At 47.8% G+C, this 27,855-nt stretch overlaps 1 protein-coding gene across 4 annotated transcripts in view; it reads left to right on the top strand.

Moving 5' to 3' along the window:
- ZC3H7B (zinc finger CCCH-type containing 7B) overlaps window positions 1-27,855 on the top strand; it is a 71,178-nt gene that overhangs the window by 13,881 nt on the left and 29,442 nt on the right. For all 4 annotated transcript variants that reach the window (XM_073644311.1, XM_073644310.1, XM_073644309.1 and 1 more), the window contains exons 9-14: window positions 1,134-1,303; window positions 1,386-1,626; window positions 1,715-1,764; window positions 4,208-4,355; window positions 11,944-12,105; window positions 18,998-19,197. In XM_073644311.1, the coding sequence (XP_073500412.1) occupies window positions 1,134-1,303; window positions 1,386-1,626; window positions 1,715-1,764; window positions 4,208-4,355; window positions 11,944-12,105; window positions 18,998-19,197 (971 nt within the window). The remainder of the gene's footprint in view (window positions 1-1,133; window positions 1,304-1,385; window positions 1,627-1,714; window positions 1,765-4,207; window positions 4,356-11,943; window positions 12,106-18,997; window positions 19,198-27,855) is intronic.

Genomic DNA, 27,855 nt, shown 5'->3' with positions numbered 1-27,855 from the left:
CTTCAATATGGGACACAGGAAACCATGGGACATCTCAGGATTAAGCTACTCCGACACCTTTCACAGGTGTTCCTCAAACCCCACCTCGATTCAGACAAGTGTTACACTGCCCCCCAAAATACATAGGAAGCTAGTACCCACATCCCCCCTAAACTGTGAAAGGTGTCAGAGTACCTTAATTCTGGGATGTCTCCTGTGTCCCCAAGGAAGGATCTGAGAGAGATTTTATGGTGAGTACCCCAAATCTCCTTTTTCTGAAGCCTATAGTCTAGGTCAGTCTTTCCCAAACCCAGTCCTCACAGCCCCCCACAGATCATGTTTTCTGGATTTTAGTATTGTACAGATGAGAGATTATATGGCAATGTATAATGTCTTGATAATAATTCCATCACCTGGGCAATACTAAGGAAATCCTGAAACCATGACCTGTGGGGGCCGTGAGGGCTGGAGTTGGGAAACACTAGTCTAGCTGGTCCCTGGTGGCTTTTTCCTGACCGCTGCTCTGAATTGACAGATCCTTTCCTACATGCATATATAGGCAGAGACCTGTCAGTCACTGGCAGCGGGCGGGGAGAAGCCGCTGGGGACCTGTCGGACTCGTCTACAGCGCGGTCTCAGTTCCCGGTGGCTCTAAAACACCTCAGCGTTTCAGAGTCAAACATACCTGGCTGAAATGCTACAGCCAGTGCCTGATCCTTGCTGACCATGGGTGGGAAGCATGCATCACCTGACAAGTACCCTCTAAGATCAAATTTTATTTAGGGTAGCAAATGTGCAATTCTGGAGGACATCTGGAAAGTGTCAGCACTCTTCATTAGTTCCGTATATAAAAAAAGTTTTTTTTCGGTTCTGCTCACTTCGGACCGGAGAGGTGAACTATACCTGTCAGTCCTTATCACGTCTCACAAGTTGTGTGCAAATACAACATTCTCATTGCCTTCCACCACCTGACACCGAGGTGAGCGGTGCCGGACAAACCTTTGGAAGTCCATCCAATTATGTCCAAGTTTTTAATATTCTTTGCCTTTATGATCAAATTATTGATTCATCCTTGTGGAATATTGGATTAGCTTATTTGTCATTGTATTTCTGTAAGCTTATGTATTTTGATATTTGTCCCTGTTCTGTTCCAGATCTACCTAATTCAAAAGTATTTCCATCTAGTATGGGCATCACCTATGAAAACGATAACTTGGAAACGGCGACATGTTCTCCGTCAGTGGCTCCTGTAACCAACAATGTGAATGACTTGGACTGTGATGTTATTGGGGATGAGCTGGACTCTTTCCTGGAATTTGAGATGGTATGGCAATAAATAAGAAGACCATAGTATGCTTGTTAGACTCCTATAATCTTATGCATTGGTTTGGCTTTTTTTGTTTCAGGCTTCCAAGAAGGTTCCCCAGCTGATCCCAGTATTTCCCACTGGAAACCCACTTCTCTCCAGCCTGAGTACTACAGGCTTACCTGCACCATCTCCTCTACCTCCAGCCTCATTTGGTTTGCTAGATCCTCGGAAGCCTTCAGTATTACCGCTGAAACCTTCATTTGCTCCTTCGTTAGATGCACTGGACAGCTTTGAGACTATGCGAGAGACACTGGACAGTTTGGACACATTTGTGAACGGTAAGACCTCATATCCATTATGGCATCAATTGTAGATTTAAATTATTTGACGCATAATGGGGAAAAAATTTGGCTTTCTATGTTGTAGATACCAAGCATGCGGAGCCTGTATTGGTCAAAACAACCCAGAAGCAAAAGGTAGGTCTAATTATACATTTATATGTTAATAGCCCAGGCTAAAACTCCTTAAAATAGAACTGCTTTTTTCAACAAACTTTACATAAATCAATAGCACAGGTGAATATAAGAAACATTGTATTTTATCTTATCAGAGAAATCAGCTTCTTTCTCCTCTTATGAGCCACTTCTTCTTCCATTTCATCCTGAATTTATTATCTACTCTGAAAAAACAGCCCAACTCCCTCTTGGTCAAGAAAAGACAGACTTCTAGCACAGTGAAATGTCGACTTACACAGCTTATAATACTCTATGGAGACGGGGCCAGACTGAAAGTTGGCTTGAATTTCCGGGTTGTGGGATCCCGGCATGTAGACAGGAAAAACCCTCCATGACCGCTCTCACAGTGAACAAGCGAGATCTGGATCTTTCCACTTTCTACTGAGCTGTTACCAAACGGTAGAGTACACTCCCTGACAGAAGTTATGTCGCTTATCCATGTTATGTAAATAAAAGCTTATAACCTGCCGTTAAATTCATCCATTGGTTTTATAAGTTCCTCTTTTGAAAGCTGAAACCCTCCCAAATTTGGTTTAGGTTAAGAAAATAAATTGGCATCAACGCTGAAATATTGATCATTGAATGAACACAGAATGGTCAGATTTTGGCAAGACAAAAGTTTTGTCGCCTGGTCATATAATGCACCCAATCCTAGTTTACATTCTCACCAGTGCTCAGTAAATGATCGGTTAATTAGTGGGTGTGTATAAAAAGAAACCCAGCACCCCAGACCTTCACTTGAACTGCAACTTGAGCTCTGACAACATGCCAAAAATCCACCCTGCGACCAAAGCCTTCATTATCAAGAGGCTGAAGACCAGATCCACTGCAGAGGTAGCTGGCACCTTTAATGTGTCTCAGCGTCTATTACAAAGAATTAAAAAAAGATTTGAAGAGACTGGAGATGACAACTGCTCAGGAGGAATGTTTGTTGGTTAGAAAATCCAAAGCAAGCCGCTCTTCCACTGCAGCAGAGCTCCAACAGGCCTGGTCACCTCGAGTCCCTGTGTCAACTAGAACAGTTTGTAGGATTCTGTCTCGAAATGGCCTCCATGGTCGAATCAGTGCCCTGGAGCCAGCACTAAACAAAAGGCAAACAAAAAACGTGTGGCATATGCAAAGTCCCACAGCTGGCTAAACAGATGGACGCTGGAAAAGTGGCAGAAGGTGGATTTCTCTGATGAATCTTCAGTAGAATTACACCACAGCCGCCACAAATACTGCAGGAGACCTACTGGAGCCCGTATGGATCCAAAATACACCCAGAAAACAGTTAAATTTGGTGGTGGAAAGATCATGGTCTGGGGTTACATTCAGTATGGGGGTGTGCGAAACATTTGCAAGGGGAAGGCAATATCAATAGCCTAAAACATCAAGAAGTATTAGCTACCTCTTACATTCCAAATCATAAAAGGGTCAAATTCTGTAGCAGGATGGTGCTCTATCTCATACATCCATCTCTACAACAAAGGTCCTCCAGGCAAAAAAGATCAAGGTGCTCAAGGACTGGTCAGCCCAGTCACCAGACATGAACATCATTGAGCATGTTTGGGGTAGGATGAAAGAGGAAGCTTGGAAGACAAAACCAAAGAATCTAGATGACCTCTGGGAGGCATGTAAGACTGGATTCTCTGCTATTCCTGATGACTTCACTAATAAATTGTATGAATCATTGTTGAACCGCATGGATGCAGTCCTTCAAGCTCATGGAAGTCACACAAAATATTAAATATGATTCTAATAGCACCAGAACTTCATTCACCAATGTTATGTAACATATATTTGTATTTTAAGATAATTATTTGTTTGAATATCACATTACTTTCTGTGGGCGACAAAACTTTTGTCTTACCAAAATCTGACCATTCTGTGTTCATTAAATGATCAATATTTCAGCATTGATGCCAATTTATTTTCTTAACCTAAACCAAATTTGGGAGGGTTTCAGCTTTCAAAAGAGTAATTTATAAAACCAATAGATGAATTTAACGTCAGGTTATAAGCTTTCATTTACATAACATGGATAAGCGACATAACTTCTGTCAGGGAGTGTGTGTAGCAGCACTGGGTTAGTGGAAAGAGTGAGATCTCGCTTTTTCACTGCGAGTGCTTCCGTGGAGGGTGGTAAGATTAAGAGTTAAAATGCCAAATAAAAAACGGAGAAAAAAAAAACAACTCACTTTTTGCCTTTCATGCATTATAAAAGCTGTAGCATATACAAGAATCCTTTTTTTTATTTTAGACCCTGTTCTTGTGCCTAGATGCTGTTCTATTGCTTATATGTACATTTTCTGCTCTTGAGATATTTTAGCTGTCCCATAGGAGGAGACATCTAGATAGCTGTCTTCCTTTAACTGCCTTTTGTATTGAATTTCTAATTGTAAATGATTTACTTCTATTCCAGCCTATTGTGAACTCTGTAAACCACTTGTTTGCACATAAAACAGATCCCGGACTGAGCAAGATTGCTGCGCTGCCGCCCTTATTGCCAAACCCTCTAGCACAAACCTACGATTTCAAACAAGGCTGCCTATCCTGCTATGTGAGGACAGGTAAGATGTCCCGTGGATTGGAGGACTCCATGTTTCTTGGGTTTCGCTTTATAGTGTAGAAGTTGAGCGCGGTGCAGGTAACTTCTTGTGAATTCTTGGTACAGCTCATACAGCAAACCTGCAGGATTTCATAATCTGGTCTTGCTTACCTATAAAGATGACATGGTAAAAACTTAACCTAAACCACTCCAATGGTTTACTATTATATTGAGGCTTAAAGGTGTTGTCCACTACTTGGATAACACTTTTGTGCATTAAATAATCCCTCTTGTAAAATAAAAATAACAAATACTGACTTTTCGGCACCTTTCCAGTAATTTCGGCGCCGGTTCTCCTGGGGTTTACATGGCATTATGTCACGTGAGGTCTGTAGACAATCAGCGGCCTTTACTCTGTCGCCTCATTGGGGGACACAGGACCTTGGGTGTTATGCTGCTGTCCACTAGGAGGCGACACTATGCTTATCTGAAAAAGATTAAGCGTGGCTTCTCCTCCGCAGTATACACCCCCGGACGGCATCAGCCTACTCCAGTTTTTGCTTAGTGTTGCATAGGATGCACACCTCAGACCTTCACTCGTCCCTCGCTTCAGCACGGGATTACAGATGAAGAAAAGAGGGTCTCTTAAGAGACTCCCGGCATGGCTCCTTCCGCTGCCACCTTCTAGGGGTGCACAGTTGAAGTCAAGATGGCGTAGCCACCATGCTGCTCCTTCTCTGGCCCCTCGGGTTCAGGCTTGAAGTTGAGAAACCCCCCTCCTTCCCCAATTCCTCCAGTCTTGGGTCGAAGTTGAGGCGAGGAAAAAAAGCCGTCTGACGGTGACAGCAGCACCCTCCCTAATCCCCCCCTGGGGGTATTAGGTTGAGACACCATCATGTAGGGCCTGGACGGCAGCAACTGCGGTTCTCACCAGCCAGCACAATGCAGCCGAGAACCAGCAGCAATACAGGAACCCCAGCCTTGCTGCGGGACCCTGTAGGAGCCGGGGGGAGTGCAGGCAGCCATGGCACATACAGGCACAGGCCTTCACAGGCTCTGTACCTGCGGCAGCTTTTCATCTTAAGCGCCTAAGGGGGATTCTTTTCAGAGCCCCCCTTCCACTTATGCCCCCACCGCCATTCTGCCTTTCAATCCGGGGGGGGGGTCCACTTATGCCCCCCCCCCCCCCCCGGACTACCGCGCTGGCCTGGAGCCCTTTTGGGCATAGAAAATAAATTTACACCCCGGCTTCGGCCTAGCCGAAGCCACCGCCCATTTCCCGCCCCGCCCCCCCCCGGCCCTCCCCTCGGATGACGATTTTTACTCACTGCGGTGTCACACAGGGGGCGGATCTAGGCTGCAGGGCTCGCATCTCCATAGCAACTGCCACCCTTGCAGCGTTCCGCCCCCCTTCTCCTTCATCTCTGCAAGCAGGAGAAGAGCTACGGCGGCCATATCAAGCTGCAGGACGCATGCAGGCCAGCCAAGTCTCCGGGGAGGCACAGGACCGGGCTCTTTCAGCGCTGTTCACAGGGGCACATTGGTGGGGAAAGTTCACAGTCTTGAGTTACCTCAGCTGTGAATTTTATTACTCTGTATCCTCCTCTGCACAGTTAGCCCTTTTGCATAGCCACTCCAGGTGCACTATGCCGGGCTCAAAGTCTTAGAAAACCCGGCAGGACTGCTTTTACGCTTTCTGTACAGCCTGCAGTAATGCTCTTCCCAGCGGCAGCACATATCCGCATTGCAAGGATTGTACTCAGACTACTGTGCCGGAGTCTCAAGTAGCCACTACCAACCCTTCAGTGTCTAATCCTACGCCGGAATGGGTCACTCAAATGTCACAATCTATGACACAGTCCATAGATAACATGACCTCCAAATTGCTTCAGGCTCTGCAAAGTCATACCTCGACTATGAATGCTACCCAACAAAGGGAAAGCCGGACTCCGTCACATACTGACCCAGGCACATCCATGTCAAGGTCAGGACGCAAGCGCACCCATAGCTCACGCTCATCTGAGTCATCCCATAGCACACGGTCATCCCTGTCTAGGGAGAGATACCGTAGTCACAGGTCATCTACACAGTCCCCTACCAGGTACAGACGAGATATTTCTCCGCACCAATCCCCCTCCAGAGAAATCCCCCATTCTGGGTCACCTAGGAGACACCTTAGTGATACACAGGAGTGAGAAGGCATCTGCGATTCTGACTCAGACAAGAGACAAGGAAACTAATGGATCCCTAACTCCAATCCTACCTAGCAATGCAGCGCTAGTTGAGGACATAATCTCGTCCATACACCACAAAATAAGATTTCATTTGAAGGAGCTCTGAAACCACCTAAGGTTTTCTTGGATCATCCAGAATTTAAATCTATCCTCACAAAACCATTCTCAGTGTCACAAGAAGCTTACCAATCGCAAGTTTCTGGAGGCCCGTTACCCCTTTCCAAAGGAAACCACCAAAGAATGGACAGACCCGCCAGCAGTGGACCCCCCCAGTTTCCAGGCTGGCAGCACCGACACTTCTTTCACTGCCAGATAGCTCAACCCTTAGGGATGCCGCAGACCGGCAGGTAGAAAGTATGGCTCGCTCAATTTGCGAAACCACAGGGGCCTCCTTAGCCCCCGCGTTCGCCTCAGTCTGGGCTGCCAAGGCTATACTGGTTTGGGCAAAAAATCTACAAACTGGCCTCCAAGCTTCTGCCCCTGAACTGTCGACAAAGCAGTTCAGATAGCAGTTGTGGCAGATTACATGCTTCATGCAGCTCTGGATTCTGCAAGGGGTGCAGCGGGGGCAATATCAAACGCCATCACAATTCGGCGTATCCTTTGGCTGCGTGAGTGGAAAGCGGACGCAGCCTCGAAGTCCCTCACGCACCTTCCATACCTCAGCGGTCGACTTTTCGGTGAAAGCTTGGACACGATGATATCCAATGCCACAGGGGGTAAGAGTACCTCTCTTCCCCAACTGAAACCCAAGCGCAATTATAACCAGCTTAACCAAGCTCGCTTCCGGTCCTTTCGGAACTCTTCCAGCTGGTCCGTTTCACGGCCACCACAAAATAACAGCCGCTCCACACGCAGGGAAGACTCGAGGCCGACACAAAAGTCGGACAAATCCTGGCAGTCAAAGGCAGGCCACTCAAAATCAAAAGGAGGAAAATCTAAGAATTTCTCCTCATCGTGACTCACGGACTCGGGAAGACACCCCACCTGTAGGAGGCCCGACTTTTATTCTTTTATCAAGTCTGGCTACCTATTACAGAAGACAGGTGGGTCAGGGAACTAGTGTCTTCAGGATACAAAATAGAGTTCACTTCCAATCCACCAAACAGACTCCTTATATCTGTTCCCCCAAAACCGCCAGTAAAAGCTTGCGCCTTCCACCAAGCGGTCTCATAGCTTCTTCAAGCATGAGTCATAATACCTGTCCCCGCAGCCGAGCGCTTCCAAGGGTTCTACATCAATCTTTTCGTAGTCTCCAAGAAAGGAGGAGGGGAACGGCCCATACTAGACCTAAAACAACTCAACAAATATGTATGAGTACGTCACTTCCGTATGGAGTCCCTCCGGTCAATCATTGCATCCATGGAAAAAGGAGAATATCTCTCCTCCATAGACATACAAGATGCATACCTACATATACCGCTTGCACCTGCCCATCAGGTTCGCAATCGACCAGGACCATTACCAGTTCGTGGCTCTCCCGTTCGGACTCGCCACGGCTCCCAGAGTGTTTACCAAAGTCATGACAGCCACCATGCACGTCCTACACTCCAGAGGTATAGTAGTCTTTCCATACCTGGACGATCTTCTCGTCAAGGCTTCTACCTTCAAGGACTGCGAGCTCAGCGTCTCAATCACAATCGACACCCTGAGTCGCCTGGGTTGGTTAGTCAACCTATAAAAGTCATCACCAACCCCAAACCAGTCTCTGACATTCCTGGGATTGCTATTCAATACCTCCAAGAGCCTAGTGCTTCTCCCAAAAGACAAGGCACTGTCTCTCCGTCTAGAAGTTCGCACCCTTCTCAGCAAACCCCCTCGATCTCTCCGGTTTGCCATGAGAGTCCTTGGCAGGATGGTGGCGGCAATAGAAGCGGTTCCATTTGCCCAGCTTCACCTCAGACCTCTCCAACTAGACATTCTCAAGTCATGAGACCGGAACCCTTCTTCTCTCGACAAGAAGTTCCAGCTGACGTCGTCAACCAGGAAGTCCCTTCACTGGTGGCTCAACCGGACCTCTCTAACAAAAGGGAAATTTTTTCTCCCAGGTCAATGGAAGGTCCTGACCACCGACGCAAACCTGACTGGTTGGGGTGCAGTACATCTACACCACAGAGCACAAGCAAATTGGTCCCCAGCGGAAGCAACCTTGCCCATCAACATCCTGGAGATTCGTGCCATCCTCCTGGCGTTGAGAGCCTTCCATCACTTACTGGCAGCCTCTCACATCAGAGTACAGTCGGACAATGCCACGGCCGTGGCATATGTCAATCACCAAGGGGGAACCCGCAGTGCCAGAGCGATGCGAGAGGTGACACGCATCCTTCACTGGGTGGAGAAAACGAGCTCCATTATCTCTGCGGTCCACATTCCGGGTGTAGACAACTTGAAAGCAGACTTCCTCAGCCGACAAGGAATAGACTCGGGAGAGTGGGCTCTCCATCCCGAAATCTTCCAACAGATCTGCCATCGTTGGGGCACTCCGGACGTGGACCTAATGGCGTCTCACCTCAATGCCAAAGTCTCCAACTTCATGGCCAGAACACGCAACCTGAGAGCGCTAGCGGCGGACTCCCTGGTTCAGGACTGGACCCAGTTCCAGCTCCTGTACATTTTTCCACCTCTCCCTCTGATTTCCAGAGTGGTGAGAAAGATCAAACAGGAGGGAGTTCCAACCATCCTAATCGCATCGGACTGGCCCAGGCGTACATGGTACGCCGACATCGTACGACTCACAGCAGACGTTCCCTGGCGTCTTCCCGACTGCCCGGATCTTCTGTCACGAGGCCCTCAATTTGACGGCGTGGCAATTGAGACCTGGGTTCTAACCCAGGCAGGTTTTTCACCAGACGTCATTAAAACCATGATCAGAGCACGAAAACCAACCTCTGCCAAGATTTGCTACCGTACCTGGAAAGCCTTCTTTACCTGGTGCGAATCTCGTAACCAGACCCCACTCCCTTATTCCCTACCCAGGGTACTCGGGTTTTCTCCAATCGGGTCTGGAAGCCAGACTATCCCTGGCCTCCCTTAAGAGCCAGGTGTCAGCTCTTTCAGTGTTTTTTCAAAAATGCATTGCTCATAAACCGCAAGTAAGAACATTTCTCCAGGGGGTTTCCCGATTGGTTCCCCCCTACGGAAGACCTCTAGAAGCGTGGGACCTCAACCTGGTGCTGACAGCATTGCAGGAAACACCCTTTGAACCCCTTAGGGAAGTCCCACTCCGTCTTCTATCCCAGAAAGTGGTTTTCCTCGTGGCAATCACCTCACTACGCAGAGTGTCTGAACTCACGGGACTCTCCTGCGGACAGCCCTTCCTGTTTTTTTTCCAGGATAAGGTAGTCCTCCGTACGGTTCCATCCTTCCTCCCCAAGGTTGTGTCCAGCTTTCATCTCAATGAAGAAATTTCACTACCATCCCTCTGTCCGGTTCCGGTTCATAGAGTGGAAAAGGCTTTGCATACGCTTGACCTTGTCAGGGCACTGCGTATCTGTGTCTAGGACTGCGCCCTTCCGAAAATCTGATTCTCTTTTCCTCCTTCTGGAAGGTGGCCACAAGGGTCTGCCAGCTTCTAAGGCTACTCTTGCCAGGTGGATCAAATCCACCATACAACAGGCCTACCGCCTCAAAAATTCTCCTCTTCCAGCAGGCATTACGGCACACTCTACACGTGCGGTAGGGGCCTCCTGGGCCATTAGGCACCAGGCTTCGGCACAAAAAGTGTGTAAGGCAACCTCCTGGACTAGCCTACACACGTTTACAAAACACTACAGGGTTCATACCCAGTCCTCAGCAGATGCGAGCCTGGGCAGACGTGTTCTGCAGGCGGCAGTGCCCCAATTGTAGGGACCCGTCTACACAATATTCGTCCATTGCTTCCCACCCAGGGACTGCTTTGGGACGTCCCATGGTCCTGTGTCCCCAATGAGGCAACAGAGTAAAGGAGATTTTTGTGTACTCACCGTAAAATCTCTTTCTCTTAGCCTCTAATTGGGGGACACAGCTCCCACCCTGTTGCCCTTCCGGGCTGTTAAGTGGAGTTCTCGTATTGGTTTTCCTTTGAGTTCTTACATAGTTGCCTTCTTATAGGCATGGTTATGTTATCCATGTTACGTTCCTCCTACTACTTTTGCACAAAACTGGAGTAGGCTGATGCCGTCCGGGGGTGTATACTGCAGAGGAGGAGCCACGCTTAATCTTTTTCAGATAAGCATAGTGTCGCCTCCTAGTGGACAGCAGCATAACACCCAAGGTCCTGTGTCCCCCAATTAGAGGCTAAGAGAAAGAGATTTTACGGTGAGTACACAAAAATCTCCTTTTTGGTCTTCTGCTTTCTCACAAACGTTAGACAAACTCAAGAAGTGAGAGCGAAGCAGCCCAATAGTGGCCGCTGATTTGCTGCAGGGCTCATGTGGCAAAACAATGCCATGCAAACCCCAGGAGACTGCACCTAAATGGCTGGAAAGGCGCCGATGCTGGAGTTGAGTATCTGTTCTTTTTATTTTACAAGGGGAACTACTTCCGATAGTGGACAACCCCTTTAAAGGAGGCAGAAATACTGCCTAACCATGCTTCCTACCATTATAGTGACCTTACAGTTATGGCGCAGGGGTGGCACGGGCACAGGAATTGTGCCTTTACGATCCACAGTAGTTGCCATCTGTTACTCAGAGCTGAGCTTCTGCTGTGTGCTAGGATCAGATATTGCTCCGATCCCAGCACTTCAACCTTTCAGATGCTGGTGTCAATAGTGTCAGAAGATACACAGAGGGATCCCACTCTTTGCCCATCGGCTCCTCAACGAGATTGCGGGGTACTATATGCCTCACCCTATAATATCACACCGGAGGCAGCGTCTAATAGGCTATCAGTCGATAGCTGACAGCCTATTATCGATAGACTGTCGACAGTTGGATAATGCATTGTATTACATGTTCAAGTCTCCTTATGGGAGATTGTTTTGCTAAAAAAACAATTGAGTCAAATATCTTGTAAAAATCCGTGAGCTCCCATAATTCTGCTGCTTTTTTCCGTTTTGCTGCGTCACAACATTGTAGGGATATTCACATTTTGTATCCGCCAGTGCAAAAATAAATACTAGATCCAAAAAATGACTGGAAAAAAATGATGAATCAGGGCTTAAGTTTTTTTTTTTTTTTTTTTCCCGGCCTCATGCTGACTAGTTTTTAATTGTTTTTCTGCCTATATTACACAGCCTAACTCACTTATTCATTTATTCCTGAATTCTTGATAATAATAACGTTGATATTTCTGCTTGTACGTTGAGACTGTATACAAGGTGATAAGGTTCCAGGACGGCTGGGTCGTGTTCTGATTATCTTAATGCCCGTTTTCATGCTTCTTTTTCCTTCACAGGTCCCAAGGCTCTCGATTTCGCCTACAAAGAGAAATTAGAGCACAAATGTAAAAAAGACATTTTATTAGGACGAATGAAGAGCTCTGAAAACAATGCCTGGTTAAAAATCCGGCAGAGGCCAATGAAAGTCAATTTTTCTGGTCCCTTCATGTTGTGCAAAGGTAAGAAAAGAATGTTTCTTTCCAACTTAGTAAAGTGGGGCGTCTGCAAAGATGAAGTCTGTTCCATAGAATTTTTAAATGAGTCTCAAGTTTTTACTAGATTGTGACATCTAGCTGCAAATTTTGAGGAATCGCCATTTTGGACCATTGGAAAATACTGTGGCATGGGTTTCCCTGTGATTAGAGCAGTAACCCATTGCCAGCTTGCAGACCAATAAGTGATGTAAATCTTCCAGCCCACATGTGTTCCTGCAAGGGCATTTCTGAGCATTATGCAAAGCCTGCAACTGCACAGAAAACTTACAGCTGCAGAACGCCATCAGAGACATGTTCTCCATAGGCTTGGCTTATTGCTTTCCTAATCGCCACATATAAAGTTTGATAAGTGGCCATGACACTACTTGCTCCGTTCCTGTCCATTAAAGCCAGGGAACTGCGGTAGCTGCTGGGTCTCAAAGACACAAACCGAGAAACCTTGTGATTCAGTTTGGGTGCCATCAAGTCGATGTCTGGAGTGTCCCGTCCCCCACGCCCACCCCCTCCACATAAGCAGATCTGGCTGAAGATAACCAAGTACAGGGACCACACTCCTACAACTAGCCCTTAGGAAGTCTGCAGCCAGTTGGCCACTCCAGGTATGTGGACTGTTGAGATTGCCAGGACTTTTTGTTTCGACCATGCAAGGATATGGCGGTGGCATTGTTGCACTGTACATCTGATCCTGGCAATGGAGGAGGGACAGGCGAATGGCTCTAGGACTTTGATGAGGGAAGTAGGGCTTCGTGAGTCTTCCAGCACCCTGGACGGTAAGCTTCCGAAAGATCGCCCCTCAACAGAGAAGACTGGTGTCAGTCACTGCAATCTACTAATGAATTGGAAGAAAAGAGCATCTGCAGTGATTGAGGGGAGAGTTCCTCCACCAGACTAGAGACTGATTGACTCGTGGAGGAAGAAAGATCAGGTGATCCAATGAGAACACCGTTTTGTCCTCGAGAGAAAGAAGGATGAGCTGCAGGGGTTTGGTATAGAACAGAGCTAAAGGGATTGCCTTGACGTCAGCCACCATCTTGCCCAGGACGCTCATGCAGAATCGGAGAAGGAATAGAGAGGGACACCTTGGAGAGCGGATGCCATATTGGAGAGCAGACCTCTTCTCCTCAGGAAGGAAGAATTTTTCTCTGACTGAGTGAACAACATCTCCAGAAAAACTAAATGCTTCACAAGAATCAGAGATGACTTTGGTTCATAGACAATCTGTCCAAAACAAGTGCTCCAGGGTAGGAGATAAGAATATTGTCCAGGTAGTGCATGACTCTGATCCCTGTATCATGCAAGATGGCCATGACCGTGGCCATAATCTTTATGAATACCCTGGATGCCATCTCCAGCCTAAAGCGAAGAGCTACGAATTGAAAATAAAATTGATGGACTGTGAAATGGAGAAACTTTTGGTGACCTGGAAAGATGGAGATGTGAAGGTAGGCATCCTGAATGTCCACTGAGCACAGAAATTCCTTGGTTCCAAGGAGGCTATGATCAAATGAAGAGACTCCATCCTAAAGTGGCGTTTTTGGACCCCCCCTTTGTTTAGTAGTTATAGGTCCAGCATGGGCCGGACGGAGCAGTCCTTCCTGGGTACGACATAAATATTTGAATAAAATCCTCTGAAGTGCTCTTGGAACAGGAGCAATAATGCCTGATTGGTGAAGGGAAGAGATGGCCTGGAAATAAAACTGTTAGCCAAGGAGGTAGTCCGTAGAGGATGAGATTTGAAGAAGCGATTGGGTGGGACAAAGGAAATTTCTATTTTGTATCCAGAGAAACGAGCTGTCTGACCCAGATGGCATTTACTGCAGAGACCCATGCATTCCGGAAGCAGAAGCCTCCTACCCAGAGAGCATTCCCAGGTGGGTGCGCCCCATCATGCTGCAGAAAGTCTGTTGGATCTTGGTCTGGAGGATCTTTTTTGCTGACCACCTTTTTTTTTTTTTTTTTTTTTTTTTTTTCTGGATGCAGAGTTCGCATTCCACTCACTTAGCTGCAACCCTGCGAATGGCCAGAATGTTGCTTGACGCTTGAGCAGAGCAGTCGGTGGTTTTGAGAGAAGCAAAAAAGATATTTTCCTGCGTGAGCATTCTGGTTGGTGAGATCAACCGGTTCGGTGAATGGGGCGCCTGAAATCATGCTCTGGCTTAGCTGTGACCTCTTTAAAGACCCAGGTATAGGCAAAGGTTGGACACAGTGCTGAGCCTGCGGCTTCAAAGGCAGACTTATCAAGGGCTCAATATGTCTATCTGCAGGGCCCTTGAGAGATGCTCCTGCGGAAAGTGTAAGAGTTGTATTTGTATAGTAGAGACACCAGTGGGGTCCACTGAAAGAGAATTGTGCTGAGAAATTCTTGAGGAAACTGATATAGAATTTCCGTGTGCATCGGTCACTGGAAACATTTGCCCTTGCAAGAGGCACATGCAGAGTGCATGACTAGGGGAGGCTGGACAGGTTGTGGTGCACAGTCCACTCTGGGATTAGGCATGGTAGAAGAAGAGATAGAAATAGAGGTACCAGGAGGAGGGAGAATCTACCAAACGGAGCAGTCTCTGTTCCTGCAGTGAACAGCAGAGTCTACTCGGTCCTGAAGACGGCTGAATGCCTGACTGGAGGTGCTGACACCGTACAGAGGGTGTTCTCACTTGGCGAGAACCTTTCATCGTGTGAGAAGAACTCGTGCAAATTTGATTGGATGGAGAAAGTGTGGCTTGCTGAGGCCGGCTAGGCTGCATAGAAGTCAGGGATTAATTATTGCAGAAGCCCAACGGAGTTCACAGAGCGCCGCATTTCTCACTGGAAGCCTGGGTGAAGCCAGTGGACAAGGAGGGATGGGGCCAGGAACCTCCAACTGCCAGATTCAAGAGTCCCTGGAAGCGAGGAGTCCTATGCTATGCGGTGCTGCGATGCATGCGTAGTTTGGAAATACACCTGTGCCCTGAAGATGGGGGCTCTGGGTCCATCTTCGCAGAAGTCTTTGAGACAGTCTTCTGAGGTCCCAGGAACCATCTTAGCTGGGACCTTGAGCTCTGTCTTCATGTCATGCAACTCGCTTCCCTGTGGTGGGCAGGAAACCGGGGCATGACCATCCGACTGGTCACCTGAAAGTGACTGTGTAGGGGAATGGGGTCATGCCATCCAGACCAGACAGGATACAGTGTCACCTTTTCAGCACTGTGCTCTATGTGGAGTAACAGAGAGACCATTCCGCTCTGTTTCCCAACCTAAAAGAGAGAGGACGAAAAAAGAAAACAATTAGGACAAAAATACACTGTGTTCCAAATTATTATGCAAATAATATTTTCTCAGATTTTCCCAAATTACCTATATGAATTGCAGTCATTGTAATTTTCCAGCCAAATAACTATTAGAGTACAATTGAAAGGTTTTTGTACAAACTGCCTATGATAACAGTATATTTAAAAAAAAAAATAAAACACTCAAACTGCACTCAAAATGCATGTTCCAAATTATTATGCACAGCAGAGTTTTCAACCTTTTCATTTTAATAAAGAACAAAAAAATGGTCATTTTTGAAATTATAAGCATTAGCAGGTTATTACAAACTGAAATCAAACAGTTTTCAACTCAAAACTTTATTCTAGGTGATGTTACATTTGCACATAGGACCCCTTGTTCGAAAGGAGCTTCTGAACTCTCTCGTCCATTGAATGAATTTGTCAGGTTTCGGATGGTTTCTGCTTTAATTGTTTTGCATGAGGACAGAATACCCTCCCAGAGCTGTTGCTTAGATGTGAACTGCCTCCCGCCATCATAGACACTCCTTTTGATGATGCTCCAGAGGTTCTCAATGGGGTTGAGGTCAGGGGAGCATGGGTGCCACACCATAAGTTTGTCCCCTTTTATGCCCATAGCAGCCAGAGATGCAGATGTGTTATGTGCAGCATGAGACCGGGCATTATCATGCATGAAATGATCTCGATGGTCCAGATGGATGGAGTGGAGGATGGCTGGTTGATGGACACCCCATGCAAACACGGCTACGGCGCTAACAAGGAGGAGGTGGAGTAATGTTTTGGGCTGGAATCATGGGGAGAGAGATTGTCGGCCCTTTTAGGATCCCTGAAGGGGTAAAGATGAACTCCATAATGTATGTTGAGTTTCTCAAACAGCACTTCCTTCCATGGTTCAAGAAGAAGAACCGTGCATTCCGCAGCAAGATCATTTTCATGCATGATAATGCTCCGTCTCATGCTGCACATAACACATCTGCATCTCTGGCTGCTATGGGCATAAAAGGGGACAAACTTATGGTGTGACCCCCATGCTCCCCTGACCTCAACCCCATTGAGAACCTCTGGAGCATCATCAAAAGGAGTGTCTATGATGGCAGGAGGCAGTTCACATCTAAGCAACAGCTCTGGGAGGGTATTCTGTCCTCATGCAAAACAATTGGAAGCAGAAACCATCCAAAACCTGACAAATTCAATGGACGAGAGAGTTCAGAAGCTCCTTTCGAACAAGGGGTCCTATGTGCAGATGTAACATCACCTAGAATAAAGTTTTGAGTTGAAAACTGTTTGATTTCAGTTTGTAATAAGGCTATGTGCCCACGTTGCATTTATGAATCAGAAAATTTCTGCTGCATAAATGCAAGTCCTCTCCCGGAAAAACGCATGCGGAATTCCGCACGCGTTTATCGCGCATTTTTCGCGCGTTTATCACGCGTTTTCCACGTGCGGAATTGCCTTGCGTTTTTTATGCATTGGACAAAGGCAATTCCGCTTGCGGAAACGCAAAATTAAATGACATGCTGCGGATTTTTGAACGCGGCATAAACGCTGCGGAAAAATCCGCAGCATGTGCATAGAACTTGCGGAATCCCATTGGGGACCATGGGGTGCGGATATACATGCGTTTTTCAAGCGTTTACGCTGCGGAAATTCCGCAGCATATACGCTTGAAAAATGCTACGTGGGCACACAGCCTCAACCTGCTAATGCTTATAATTTCAAAAATGACCATTTTTTTGTTCTTTATTAAAATGAAAAGGTTGAAAACTCTGCTGTGCATAATAATTTGGAACATGCATTTTGAGTGCAGTTTGAGTTTTTTTATTTTTTTAAAAATATACTGTTATCATAGGCAGTTTGTACAAAAACCTTTCAATTGTACTCTAATAGTTATTTGACTGGAAAATTACAATGACTGCAATTCATATAGGTAATTTGGGAAAATCTGAGAAAACATTATTTGCATAATAATTTGGAACACAGTGTAAAGGGAGAAACCGGATTGGATTTCACGCCTTTGTCTGCTTCCTTCTGACACAACTAAAACTTACAGCGCCACTCCAGCGTTTTGTTTTTTTTTACCGCTGGAGTGATGCTTTAAACGCAAGTCCCCTGCCCCTGGCGTCTTAACCGTTTTTCGGTGCTGCTCCCGTCCTGCCGCACCAGCTTGTGAGCGCAGCTTCTGGCTGGCCGGAAGTCAGAAGCTACTTCACAAGCTCTCAATGCCAGAAGGAGGCTCTCATAGACTTTGCATTGGTTAGTGACCTCCAGCTTGCTCCATGAAACACTGGAGAAGCCGGCAGGTCACAAATTGCAGGAGACGACTGGAGCAGCGACGAAAACAGATGAAAATTCCGCAAGGTGAGTATCAGACGGGGGGGAGGGTACTTTGTATTTTCAGCACTACTCCAGCGGGTGAAATATAAAAGAAAAAGCTGGAGTGGTTCTTTAACTTGGTGCCATTAGCAGGTGTAACCTGCTGAGGAGCTGACATTTTTTTTTTCTTCGTGTCAGCCTCCTGGTGGCAGCAGCAGCACAACCATGGCTTGCTGTGTTCCCCAATGAAGTTCCAGAGAAATAGAGATCACAAAAAAAAGAAATAATAAATTTTAAAATTACATAAAAATAAATCCTTGTATCATGGATAGCAAAAAATTATTTGAAAAACCAAATGAGAATAACGAATATACTTTCTGTATCAATTTCTTATGGTTTTAAGATTTCCAAAATCTTCAGTTCCAGAAGATTCATATCTGCCCAGATGTCTTGTAACGAGCCGTACAGCTGTGTCCATCTATGATCCAGGCAGATTTGTATACTTTGGTAGTTATAGAGGACCTGTCACTTGCACAAAAAAATAAATTTAAATAACTTGTAAAAATCCCTGGGTTCCCCTGATTCTGTTTTTTTTTTTTTTAAAGTTTGGGACTGCATCGCTCTATTGCAGAAATATTCACATTTGTTTGTTTGGGAGCACATTATGTGACATCTCTGCTTTGCTGCCAAACTTGGCATTTTTACTGTCTTCTCTGGGGGTGCGTGTCTTCACCCCTTCCTCCCAGATTATGGCAATTGCAGCTCGGCAGCGTCTGAGATTGCTAGATTAGCTGCTGAGCTATGATTGGAAGAAGGAGCTGAAGGCTCATGCTCCAAGACCAGACTTTCTAGTAGATCCCGGTTGGGCTGCAAAGCAGAGATTTCATATATTGAGGTCCAGAAGAAAGAAATGTGACTATCTCTGATGGAGCGCAAAGCAAAAAGAAACTACAGAATCTGAAGAGCTCGAGGATTTAACTCCATTTTTTTAATTTTTTTTTTAAAGCAAGTGACAGGTCCTCTTTAACAATGACATTTACAAGTAAATGTCAGTAATCAGTGATTTTGAAAACCAAAAGTAATTGACAGGTATATATTGGAAAACTGTTTAAATGAAATATTTCCTTGAATTAATTTTCTTCTGATTGGAGGTCAATTATTATGCAGTTTTAGCTCTTGTACTTACAAGTAGTAAATACACAGAAGTGTACATTTTCTATTATACGTCATATAAAAATGTCAAGCATTAACAGTAACTGATTCTGTCCCTGCTGCAGACATCCAGAGCCGCCAGGACTGTAAATATGGCGATAACTGCACGTTTGCATATTATCAAGAAGAGATTGACGTGTGGAATGAGGAGCGGAAGGGAGCACTACATCGAGAGCAGCTTTTCCAGCTGCCAGGATTGGTGAAGCCAGGAAGTGTTTCTCGCTTTTTGCATGAGCAGAAGGGTATCTTCACCTTTTTATGCCAGGTAGAATATTGAACCTATATTTAAAAGTTTTTGTACGTGGTCACTGCTAGCTTATAAGGTTTTTAGCTCTTTAAGGCTGCGTGCTCACTATGCGTTTTTCAAGCGTTTTTTGCCGCGGAATTTCCACAGCGAAAACGCTTAAACGCTTGGTAATACATGCCACATGGTCCCCAATGATAATCCGCATGTGCTGTGCTCATGGTGCGAAAATTTCCGCTGCGGATTATCATTGCGGAAAAATACACAGCATGTCCATTAATTTTGCGGACACGCTGCGTAATCGCCGCCATTGACTTGCATTTGACCGCGTGACATCCGCATCACTGCATCTGCATATGCGGATATCACACGGTTCAATGTGCGGATGGTACCCAGGTCTGGAGAAGACCTGGGTACCATAGAACCTGTTAAAAAAATAATTTAAAATAAAAAATAAAGATTATACTCACCTTCCAATGGCCCCCTGTGTTTTCTCCCCTCCGTCTGGTCTGCTGTATGGGTTCCGGTGTTGTGAAGGACCTGCCATGACGTCATGTGACCTGACACTTGACTCAATGATGTCACCGCAGGTCCTTCACACCACCGCGAGCTGCCCAAGACACCGGACACAGCAGAGAAAACACCGGGAGGACATCAGAAGGTAATTACAATCTTTAATAATCTTTATTTTTTACTATTTTTATTCTATTTTTTTAACTAACTTGGTCACACTATATAAATCCATGCCAGTTGCATGGATTTATATAGTGTGACCAAGTTGTCAAGCACTGTCCAAGTGATGCTAAAATCACTTGATAACCCGCATGCAAAAACGCTTGACAAACGCTTCAACCTGGCGGGAAAACGCATGTAAAAACCGCATGCGTTTTTTCCGCCAGGGAGAAGCGGAAAAAATATGCAGCATTTCTACATCGTGGGCACATAGCCTAAGCCCTTTCCAACCAAGTAAGTAATAGTACGTAGCTGTGCCCTGGGACTTATGGACCAGCTACATACTATTACGCATAATGCAATTGCGCCCACACACAAGCGATGCGGGACGATCGCCGCCGGGTGTCAGCTGATTGTCACAGCTGACACGCAGTGCTATGTGGAGGGAGCAGTCCCGCACCGCTCCCAGCACATTAACCCCCACAATGCTGTGATCGAAGGGGGAGGTGAGCGCCGGTACTCACTTCCTCTCCAGAATCCAGCAATGTCTGCGGCAGCTCCCGGATGTTGTCATGACGACCTAATGTCGTCATGACAACATCCATGAGGCAGGAAGTTACTTTGGTCATGCGCAGTGCATGACCTAAGTAATGGCTACCCTGTGTGCAGCGCTGACAGGCTACACGGCATAGGGAGCTGCTGCTCTCTATGCTATACAGCCTATCAGGCTGCAAAAAGTGAAAGTAAAAATTAAAATATATTGTACCTATAATATTTATTTATTATGAAAAAAAAATAAATAAAAGTACACATATTTGATATCGCCACGGCCGCAACGACCTGACCTATAAAACTGTCACACTTTAATGAACACAGTAAAAAAAAAAACGAAGCAAAAAACTATGCTTTATCATCATACCGTCAAACAAAAAATGTAATAACACGGTAACGGTAAAAATGGTACCGCTGAAAATGTCATCTTTCTTGTCCCGCAAAAAAACAAGCCGCCATACAGCTCCATCATCCGAAAAATAAAAATGTTGTAGCTCTCAGAATAAAGCGATACAAAAAAATTCTTTACTCTGTCGCTTCATTGGGGGACACTGGACCATGGGTGTTATGCTGCTGTCCACTAGGAGGCGACACTATGCATAATCTGAAAAAGATTAACCGTGGCTCCTCCTCTGCAGTATACACCCCTGGACGGCGTCAGCCTTCTCCAGTTTTTGCTTAGTGTCGCATAGGAGGCACACCTAAAACTTTTACTCCTTTTTCACCGACAGGATTACAGATGAAGAAAAGTGGGTCTACTGCGAAACTCCCGGCATGTCTCCTTCCTCGGCCCCTTATTATGGGGTGCACGGTTGAAGTTGAGATGGCTATTCCCCATGTCGCTCCTTCACCAGCCCCTCGAGTGCTGGTTCGAAGTCGAGACCCTCCTCCTTCCTCAATTCCTTTTGGTTTCTGGGTTGAGGTCGAGGCGAGGATATAGCCCCCTGATGGTGACAACAGCACCTCCCTAATCCCCCCCCCCCCCGGGGGTATTAGGTTGAAACGTCTCAGGTAGGGCCCGTACAGGCAGCAGCTCCCAGCAGCCAGCACTACGGCTGAATCCAGGAACCCCAGCCCTGCTGTGGGCTCCTGTCGGGGCCGGGGGGAGCGCAGGTAGAACACAACAGAGGCACAGGCCTCCCTGCGCCCTGTTTCTGCGGCAGCACCACCTCTACCGTGCCTCAGGGGGACTCTTCACAGGGCCCCCCCTTCCGCTTATACCCCACCGCTATCCTGCCCTTAAATCCGGTGGGGTCCGGTTCAGATCCGACCCCCTCCCGGACTTCCACGCCGGCCTGCAGTCCCTTTGGGCATCAGGCATCTAATTTAGGCTTCGGCCTAGCCGAAGCCGCCTCCTCCTCTCCCCGGCCCGCCCCACGTATGACAAATATGACACTCTACAGTGTCATAGAGGGGGCGAATCGAGACTGAAAGGGCGCAATTTCACACAGTTCTGCCGCCTTTTTCAGCTCTCCGCCCCCCTTCTTTCTTAACTTTACTCCAGCGGCCATTATCTGCTGCAGGATAAGGGAAGGCCAGCCAGTCTCCGGGGGGGCACAGGACTGTGGATCTTCGGCGCTGGACCTAGGGGCACACCGGTGGGATAAGATCACAGCTGGAGTTCTTCCTCGGCTGTGAGTCCAGGCTCCTCTGCATAGCCACCCCTGTAGGACCCTCTGCATAGCCACTCCAGTGCACTATGCCGGGCTCAAGGTCCAAGAGAACCAGGCAGGACTGCTATTATGCACTCTGTACAGCCTGCAGCAATACTCTCCCAAGTGGCAGCACGTGCCCGCACTGCCAGGACTGCATCCAGACTACTGTGCCAGAGCCCCAAGAAGCCCCTGCCAATGCTTCGGTGTCTAATGCCACGCCGGAATGGGTCACTCAGACGTCGCAATCTATGACGCAGTCTATAGATAACCTAACCTCCACATTTCTTCAGGCTCTGCAGAGTCATGCCTCGGCTATGAACACTACCCAGCAAAGGGAAGGCTCGACTCAGGGACATGACGACCCGCGCACATCCACGTCTAGGTCAGGACGCAAGCGGACCCACAGGTCACGTTTATCTGCGTCATCCCATAGCACACGGTCATCCCCTTCTAGGGCGAGACACAGTAGTTCCAGGTCATCTAGACCGTCCCCTACCAGGGACAGACGATGCAGTTCTCCGCAGCGATCCCCGACCAGAGAAGGCCTCCACCCTGGTTGGTTCACCCAGCAGGAGACGCCTTAGCGATACACAGGATTCGGAAGGCATCTGTGATTCCGACTCAGACAAGGAAACTGAAGGGTCTCTGATCCCAATCTCCCCTAGCAATACAGCGCTAGTTGAGGACGTAATCTCGTCCATCGGGTGCTGGACATTTCTGATCTGCCCCCGGAGGAACCACAACACAAGATTTCCTTTGAAGGACTTCTGAAGCCGCCTAAGGTCTTCTTTGACCGCCCAGAGTTTAAGTCGATCCTTAAAAAGCAGTTCTCACAGCCTGAGAAGAAGTTTACCAATCGCAAATATCTGGAGGCGCGGTACCCCTTCCCACAGGAGACCACCAAGGAATGGACAGATCCACCCGAAGTGGATCCCCCAGTCTCTTGGCTAGCAGCACAGTCACTCCTTTCACTGCCAGATAGCTCAACCCTCAGGAACACAGCAGACCGGCAGGTAGAACGCATGGCTCGTTCAATTTTCGAGGCCGCAGTGGCCTCCCTGGCTCCAGCGTTCGCTTCAGTTTGGGCTGCCAAGGCCATCCTGGCTTGGGCCCAAAATTTACAAGCTGGCCTCCAAGTATCTGCTCCTGAGCTGTAGGACCAAGCGGTTCAAATAGCAGTCGTAGCAGATTACATGCTTCATGCAGCTCTGGATTTTGCAAGGGGTGCAGCGGGGATAGCATGAAACACCATCACGATTCGGCGTATCCTCTGGCTGCTGGAATGGAAAGCAGACACCGCCTCAAAGAAGTCCCTCACGCACCTCCCCTACCTCAGTAGTCGACTTTTTGGTGAACAGTTGGACACGATGATATCCAATGCCACCATCGGTAAGAGTACCTCTCTCCCCAAACTAAAACCCAAACGCGCTTACAAGAAGCGTAACCAAACTCTATTCCGATCCTTTCGGAACTCTTCGGGCTGGTCCGTCTCGCGGCTTGCACAAAATAGCAACCGCTCCCTACGCAGGGACAACTCGCGGTTGACGCAAAAGTTGGACAAGACCTGGCAGTCAAAAGCAGGCCAGTCAAAGTTCAAAGGAGGAAAATCTCAGACTTCCTCCTCATCATGACTCACGGACTCCGGAAGATACCCCACCTGTAGGCGGCCGACTTTTGCTCTTTCATCAAGTCTGGCTGCCTATTACAGAAGACAGGTGGGTCAGGGAACTAGTGTCTTCGGGATACAAGATAGAGTTCACTTCCAACCCACCAAACAGACTCTCTTTCTGTTCCCCCAAAACCGCCAGCCAAAGCTTGTGCCTTCCGCCAAGCGGTCTTCTCGCGTCTTCAAGCAGGTGTCATAGTACCGGTCCCCGCGGCCGAGCGCTTCTGAGGGTTCTACTCCAATTTATTCGTAGTCCCCAAGAAAGGAGGCTGCGTACGGCCCATACTGGACCTAAAACAGCTCAACAAATATGTACGGGTACGTCCCTTCCGCATGGAGTCCCTTCGGTCCATCATTGCGTCCATGGAAAAGGGCGAAATTCTCGCCTCCATAGACATACAAGACATACGCATACCTGCATATACCAATTGCACCCGCCCATCAGAGATTTCTCAGGTTCGCAATCGACCAGGACCACTACCAGTTCGTGGCTCTCCCGTTCGGACTCGCCACGGCTCCCAGAGTGTTTACCAAAGTCATGGCAGCCACTATGGATGTCCTGCACTCCAGAGGCATAGTAGTCGTTCCATACCTGGACGATCTCCTTATCAAGGCTCCCACCTTCAAGGACTGCGAGCTCAGCGTCTCAATCACAATCGACACTCTGAGTCGCCTGGGCTGGTTAGTCAACCTACAAAAGTCATCACCAACCCCAAACCAGTCTCTGACCTTCCTGGGAATGCTATTCAACACCTTCAGGGGTCTAGTGCTCCTTCCCAAGGACAAGGCACTGCCTCTCCGTCTAGGCGTTTGCACTCTCCTCAGCAAACCCCCTCGATCTCTCCGGTTTGCCATAAGAGTCCTCGGCAGGATGGTGGCGGCAATAGAAGCGGTCCCATTTTCCCAGCTTCACCTCAGGCCTCTCCAACTAGCCATCCTCAAGTCATGGGACAGGAACCCTTTTTCTCTCGACAGGGAGTTCTAGCTGACGTCGTCAACCAAGAGGTCCCTCCACTGGTGGCTCAAGCCAACCTCACTAACGGGGAGATCCTTTCTCACGGGTCAATGGAAGGTTCTGACCACCGACGCGAGCCTGACGGGTTGGGGTGCGGTACACCTACACCACAGAGCACAGGGCAAGTGGTCCCCAGCGGAAGCGACCATGCCCTTCAACATCTTGGAAATTCATGCCATCCTCCTGGCATTGAGAGCCTTCCATCACTTACTGGCAGCCTCTCACATCAGAGTACAGTCGGACAATGCCACGGCTGTGGCATATGTGAATCACCAAGAAGGGACCCGCAGTGCCCAGGCGATGCGAGAAGTGACACACATTCTCCACTGGGCGGAAGACACAGGTTCGGTTCTCTCTGTGGTCCACATTCCGGGTGTGGACAACTGGGAAGCAGACTTCCTCAGCCGGCAAGGAATGGACTCAGGAGAGTGGGCTCTCCATCCCCAAGTTTTTCGCCAGATCTGCCATCGCTTACGGACTCCGGACGTGGACCTAATGGCATCCTACTTCAATACCAAGGTCTCCAACTTCATGGCCAGAACTCACGACCCGCGGTCGCTAGGAGCGGACGCCCTGGTTCAGGACTGGACCCAGTTCCAGCTCCTGTACATTTTTCCACCTCTCCCCCTGATATCCAGAGTGATGAGGAAGATCAAGCAAGAGGTATTTCCAACCATCCTAATCGCACCGGACTGGCCCAGACGTACATGGTACGCTGACATCGTACAGCTCACAGCAGACGTACCCTGGCGTCTCCCCGACCGCCCGGATCTTCTGTCACAAGGCCCGTTCTACCACCAGAACTCAGGGGCCCTCAATTTGACGGCGTGGCCATTGAGACCTGGGTTCTAACCCAGTCAGGGTTCTCGCCGGATGTCATTGGAACCATGATCAGGGCACGGAAACCAACCTCTTCTAAGATTTATTACCTTACCTGGAAAGCCTTCTTTACCTGGTGCGAATCTCGTGGCCAGACCCCATTCCCTTATCTCCCCAGGGTACTTGGGCTTCTCCAATCGGGTCTGGAGGCCAGACTGTCCCTGGCCTCCCTTAAGAGCCAGGTGTCAACTCTCTCAGTGCTTTTTCAGAGGTGCATTGCTAACAAGCCGCAAGTAAGGACATTTCTTCAGGGGGTTTCCCGATTGGTCCCCCCCTACAGATGACCACTAGAAACGTGGGACCTCAATGTGGTGCTGACAGCATTGCAGGAAACACCCTTTGAACCCCTTAGGGAAGTCCCACTCCGCCTTCTATCCCAGAAAGTGGTTTTCCTGGTGGCAGTCACCTCGCTACGCAGGGTGTCTGAATTGACAGCACTCTCCTGCAGACGGACCTCCCTGGCTTTTTACCAGGACAAGGTAGTTCTCCGTACGGTCCCATCCTTCCTTCCTAAGGTTGTGTCTAACTTCCACCTCAATCAGGAAATTTCACTGCCATCCCTCTGTCTGGTCCCTGTTCATAGAGTGGAGAAGGCTCTGCATACGCTTGACCTTGTCAGGGCATTGCGTATCTATGTGTCTAGGACTGCACCCTTCCGGAAGTCTGATTCTCTTTTCCTTCTTGTGGAAGGCGGCCGCAAGGGTCTGCCAGCTTCCAAAGCTACCCTTGCCAGGTGGATCAAATCCACCATACAACAGGCCTACCGCCTAAAAAATTCTCCTCTTCCAGCAGGTATTACGGCACACTCTACACGTGCGGTAGGGGCCTCCTGGGCCATTCGGCACCAGGCTTCGGCACAACAAGTGTGTAAGGCAGCTACCTGGACTAGCCTACACAAGTTTACCAAACACTACAGGGTTCATACCCAGTCCTCAGCAGACGCGAGCCTGGGTAGATGTGTTCTGCAGGCAGTGGTACCCTAATTGTAGGGGCCCGTCTACACAATAGACGTCCCATGGTCCTTTGTCCCCCAATGAGGCAACAGAGTAAAGGAGATTTTTGTGTACTCACCGTAAAATCTCTTTCTCTTAGCCTCTAATTGGGGGACACAGCTCCCACCCTGTCGCCCGTTCCGGGCCATTATGTTGAGTTCTCATATTGTTTTTTGAGCTCGTACATAGTTGCCTTCTTATAGGCATGGTTATGTTATCCATGTTACTTTCCTCCTAATGCTTTTGCACAAAACTGGAGAAGGCTGACGCCGTCCAGGGGTGTGTACTGCAGAGGAGGAGCCACAGTTAATCTTTTTCAGATTATGCATAGTGTCGCCTCCTAGTGGACAGCAGCATAACACCCATGGTCCAGTGTCCCCCAATTTGAGGCTAAGAGAAAGAGATTTTACGGTAAGTACACAAAAATCTCCTTTTTGCGTTCAAAAAGTCACAGTTCTCCTTCCCTTCTGAATCCCGACGTGCGCGAAAACAGTGTATTTTCCCCACATATGGGGTATTGGTGTACTCAGGAGTAATTGCACAACAGTTTTAGGTTCCATTTTCTTCTCTTACCCTTGTGAAAATAAAAAAATTGGGGCTAAAAGATCATTTTTGTGGAAAATGTTAGATTTTTTTATTTTCACGGCTCCATGTTATAAACTTCTGTGAAGTACCTGGGGGTTAAGGGTGCTCACCACACATCTAGATAAGTTACCTGAGTGGTCTAGTTTGCAAAATGGTGTCACTTATGGGGGGTTTCCACTGTTTAGGCACATCAGGGGCTCCCCAAATGCAACATGGCGTCCGCTAATTATTCAAGCAAAGTTTACATTCAAAATGTCAAATGGCGCTCCTTCCCTTCCGAACCCTGCCGTGCTCCCAAACTGTGTTTTTCCCCCACATATGGGGTATCTGCTTACTCAGGAGAGATTGCACAACAAGTTGCATGGTGCAATTTCTCCTGTTACCCTTATAAAAATGCAAAATTGGGGGCTGAAAAACATTTTTGTGGTAAAAATGTGAAGATGTTATTTTTACGGCTCCATGTTATAAACTTCAGTGAAGCACCTGGGGGTTCAAGGTGCTCACCACACATCTAGATAAGTTCCCTGAGGGGTCTAGTTTCCAAAATGGTGTCACTTATGGGGGGTTTCCACTGTTTAGGCACATCAGGGGCTCTCTAAATGCAACATGGTATCCGCTAATTATTCAAGCAAATTTTACATTCAAAAAGTCAAATGGCGCTCC

Source organism: Phyllobates terribilis, unplaced genomic scaffold (assembly GCF_046119375.1).
Source record: "Phyllobates terribilis strain yellow unplaced genomic scaffold, ASM4611937v1 Scaffold_8__6_contigs__length_399053987, whole genome shotgun sequence".
Taxonomy (NCBI): Eukaryota; Metazoa; Chordata; class Amphibia; order Anura; family Dendrobatidae; genus Phyllobates; species Phyllobates terribilis.
Note: the sequence above shows the minus strand (reverse complement) of the source record. Positions and strands in the feature narration are given on the sequence as shown.